General features: G+C 44.9%; 1 protein-coding gene across 1 annotated transcript; it reads left to right on the top strand.

Moving 5' to 3' along the window:
- Window positions 1-1,798: 1,798 nt before the first annotated feature.
- Window positions 1,799-2,550, top strand: LOC123439378. The gene has a single exon (XM_045116097.1). The coding sequence runs from the start codon at window positions 1,961-1,963 to the stop codon at window positions 2,363-2,365; it is 405 nt and encodes a 134-aa protein (XP_044972032.1). The 5' UTR covers window positions 1,799-1,960; the 3' UTR covers window positions 2,366-2,550.
- Window positions 2,551-4,544: the final 1,994 nt, after the last annotated feature.

Below are 4,544 nucleotides of genomic sequence, written 5' to 3'. Positions count from 1 at the left end.
CTGAAATTGCACTTTCTATCATGTAAAAAATAAGCAGATAATGATGTAATTTTTCCACTCTAATATAATTGACACCAATATTATATTGTAACTGTGGGTATACATTTACACTCACCCAGCATCCCAAAAATACCATAAAGAAAAGAGCACCTAAAAAGAAAAAAAATAAGAAAAAAGGCAAAAAAAAACTGAAGGAATAAAGAAGCAACGAGTAACATGCTTCAAGGCCCAAATAAGGGCATGTCTGAAATTCAGCTCAAGAACCCATGACACAACACAAGGGAAAAAAACAACATGACTCTTACGAAAGAATGAACATCCACTTATCCGAATTTTAAGAATAGGCAAATTACATATAGCTAACGTGTTTCTCTTTTTTGCATAAAAGATTCATATCGATCTAAAAGTTCACTTGAAGTACAAAGCACTCCAAATAAAAAATATATTTTATAGATCGAGAACTGCATTGTATACTGCTACCGCCGCCTGAACAAACTGCCAACGCACCGCTGTTGTTGCTCTCCTACTGGAACCATTAAAACTTGATTTGATTCGAAGCGTTTTACTTCATTCATGATAAATGAAAAGTCTTCGTGCACATGTCACTAAGGAGCATCGTCTACAGTTGCCATAGTTGTCATTGAACTCTTGTCATATTTTAAAGCGCCTAACATCAAATCTCGTCGTCACACATCTTGAAAAATCATAATATCGTCGTCTCAAGGAGACGACGGGAACTACGTTGAAGATTTATCCCTATGGACGAACAAAAGGAGGATCAAGTCAGAAGACCAACTCAAAGAAAAAGTTCCACCGTATGCATAAACGTCGCTCATGCAATAAAAAAACCTAACCTAATCAACTAGCTAGATCTGAGACACCAGGATCCTCCTCCATGCCACCGACGACCTGAGCGGCACATCCGCATATGGATCCATGTGCTCGCCAACTAAACATGAAGGAGACGAGTGCCCTAGCCACCACATTCATGAGAGGGAAAGAGACTTCATTGGGACGGAGATGAAGAGGCACATTTATGGTGATAATTAAACATGAGTCTCGAGAGGTCCAAGCGATGAAGCATCAACCGTCGGACCCCCCACCCCACCCACACATACACATACACACTTCCTCCGTACACGTGTGAGCGGACAGCTCGAACCCAAAAACAACACCCAACATATTGTATAGTACTCCATCCGTTCCTAAATATATCTTTCTAGAGGTTTCAGTAATGGGCTATATACAGATGTATATAGACATATTTTAGAGTATAGATTCACTCATTTTACTTCATATATATGTAGACCCTTACTAAAATATCTTCAAAGACTTATATTTAGAAACGGAGGGAGTATATGTGTGTATATATTTACACTCATCTAACTTTTAAAAAAATACCTACGAAAGAAAAAAGGATAAAAGTAAATAATAAAATAAAATAAAAAATAAAAAGGAAAATTGAAAAAAAAAGGAAAAAAACAAAGGGAGAAATGGGAAGGCTGGGTCGCTGGAAGTAATGGGCTTCAGCCCGTTAAAGAATCGACTGGCCTAAATATGCAGTTAGTCAATTTAGCACAGCCCGAACACCTCCCAACAAACCGGGAGAAACGAACGGCAGCACGAATCGCAAAGCAAGATCAACGGCACGCAGAATCAACCGATCCCCGATTAGAATTTCAGGCGACTCAAGGAGCTGCTCCTCTGTTTGGAAACTGAAAACCGCAGAGAGAGGAGCAGCTGAGCGGAGCAGATCAAACCTGACGACTGCAGAGACACAGCCCCAACTGCTCTGCTCTGCTCTGCTCCCGCCAAATCCCCTTCACACAAAACACCGGACAAATTGCACACAGAGCGCCACCAGCTCCGCTCTGCTGTGTACTACGTAGTATATACATCTCGCTCGCTCGGCCCTCCCCAGGACGAAGAAACCTGCGCGACGAACCACGGAGCACCAACAATGGCGTCCCACTTCCCCGCGCTCGCCGGCCTCCTCGCCCACCGCCCGCTGCTCCTCTACGCGGCCACGTGGTCCGCCGTCGCCGCCATGTCCGTGGCCGTGGCGGCACTCGCGCCGGAGCTCGCATACGTCTGGGGCGTGGCGCCGGGGGCCCCGCTCACCAAGGGGTGCCCCGACGGCAGCTTCGCTGGCGGCAGCATCGGGCTGCCGCTTGACGGGCCGCCGTGGGACGCGGTCTGCGTGCCCGCTGGCCTCTTCGGCCGAACCGTGCCCGACGTGGTCGTCCCGCTCCTGTTCGCCGTCGTGGTCGTCGCCGGCGCCACCGCCTTCACCGCCGCCGTCGGCGTGTGGGAGGACGACGACGACGCAGCCGACGTCGACATCACTGAGGTAGGGCAGGTGTAGTAGTAGTAGACTATGACGATGGATCACTCGTGATGTACTCTCCACTACCACTTTCTGAAATTTGTCAGCGGCAACAAAGCAGTGACTGCAGGTCTTTCTGAACTTTTAGGCAACTGTGTCTCTATGTGTTGACACTGAAAAAGATTCAGGCAATAAAAATATCTGAAAGCATGATGATTCTTATAGAGCTTCAGTCAAATAATTCGTCGAGCTAATCAAGGATGCGTATGAGGGGCTGTACGTGGCTGTGTTCTACTTACCATTTTTTAGTTGGCTGCACGTGCCATTCAGGTTTCTGATTCTGCAACTGGAAATTGCAAATCTTTACTCGTGGTTTACACAAATCTCCATCGTTTATTCGCGCCTAAATCATACTAGTACGTATAGTACTTTTTTCTTTTACTCGACAACAAAGTGATACAAAGATCACTTGGATTGTATGTATACACAAAATATGTTTGGTCGTATCCGGACATGACCACATGGTAATTCCAAGAAGAAAGAGAAAAAAAACAGAAAATAAAAAGAAGAGCACGCAAAGAAGAAATAATTATGCGAGTCATTCTACCTCACATAAGAAATATATTTTTTCTATGTTAGTATGTACTCTCTCGGTTCCTAAATATAAGTCTTTTTAGATATTTCATTACGAATTACATACGGATGCGTATAAACATACTTTAGAATGTAGATTCAATTATTTTGTTCCGTATGTAGTCCATAGTGAAATCTGTAAAAAGACTTATATTTAAAAATGAAGGATGTATCAGGGAGTGGTATTACCTTAAGGCCTTGTTTGGTACTAGTGTATTTTAGGAAATTTACGGGGATTATTCCGGTCAAATCCCTCAATCCCCACATATCCCATAACACCATTTGGTTCTAGTGTATTTGACATGTTGAAAAGACCTCGATGACGCCTAGAGGGGGGGGGGTGAATAGGCTATTTAAAAACTTCTTCGGATTTGGCTTGAAACTAATGCGGAAATAAACTAAGAGGGTACTTGTCAAGCACAAATCCTAAATGCACTAGGCACTGCAACGTGTATCAACAACACGATCTACCAAGATGGACACAATACAGTTACTAACAAGCACAAGTAAGTTACACAAACTTACTTGAGCTATATCACACGATAAGTAGGTGAACAACACAAGATACTAGATCACACTATATGACACGATATATCAAGGGCTGCAAGTATGAACGTGTGGATATAGAGGGTATGCTTGAATGATTAATCTTGTACAAGAAATAGCCAACACAATATAATGAGCAGAAACAATATGCAATGTATGTATGCTCAAGTAACACAAGTAAACCACAAGTAAGGAGTTAGGGTTAAGGATAACCAAGGTCACTGAGACGAAGATGTATCCCGATGTTCACTTCCTTGGAGGGAAGCTAGTCACCGTTAGAGAGGTGGATGTTACCACGAAGGCACACCAACGCCACGAAGGCTCACCCTATTCTCCCTTTGAGATAACACCACGAAGGCGTTTCTCAACCACTAGTGGTAAGCCTTTGAGGTGGCTTCCAAACCCTCACAAACTTTTCCGGGGGGTAATCACACGGATTGATTCCTCTCCGAAGAAATCCTACCGCCTAGGAGTCTCCAACCTCCAAGAGTAAAAAGATCACGGGGAATGCTCAAATCTCAAATAGCTTGGGTTGAGAGGAGGAGAGGGAGACGATCTATCTTTTGATTGGAACAACTCTCAAAGGGGCTCACAAATGCTCTTGGGATCTAAGATTTGGTGTGAGCAAATGTGTGTGAGGTAGAAGTGTGTTCTTATGAGGATAAGGCTGTGTTGGACTACCCTCTCACGAAGTGGGAGGGGGGTATTTATAGTGGGGAGAGAAAAACAACCGTTGGGGACACTTTAAGTCACACAGGGTCCGGACGTCCGACAGTTTCCGGAAGTCCGGGCGTCCACGAGGGGTCGGACGTCCGACAGGTGTCGGTCGTCCGGAGCCTGTAGATATCACTGAAAATACTGTGAATTGAACAGCGACCGGACGTCTGGAGAAGGCCGGAAATCCGATTTATAGGGCTCAAGTTCTTCTGGTGCAGGGCTCCGGATTTCCGAAGCCTGTCGGTCGTCCGACCCTTGACCGGCCCTCGGACGTCCGGAGGGAGCCGGAAGTCCGAGTTATATGGCTCAAGTTTCTCTGGTG

Source organism: Hordeum vulgare, chromosome 3H (genome assembly GCF_904849725.1).
Source record: "Hordeum vulgare subsp. vulgare chromosome 3H, MorexV3_pseudomolecules_assembly, whole genome shotgun sequence".
Classification (NCBI taxonomy): Eukaryota; Viridiplantae; Streptophyta; class Magnoliopsida; order Poales; family Poaceae; genus Hordeum; species Hordeum vulgare.
Note: the sequence above shows the minus strand (reverse complement) of the source record. Positions and strands in the feature narration are given on the sequence as shown.

Excerpts from the sequence above, each read along its gene's own strand:
- LOC123439378 (XM_045116097.1), top strand. The coding sequence starts at position 1,961 with ATGGCGTCCCACTTCCCCGCGCTCGCCGGCCTCCTCGCCCACCGCCCG.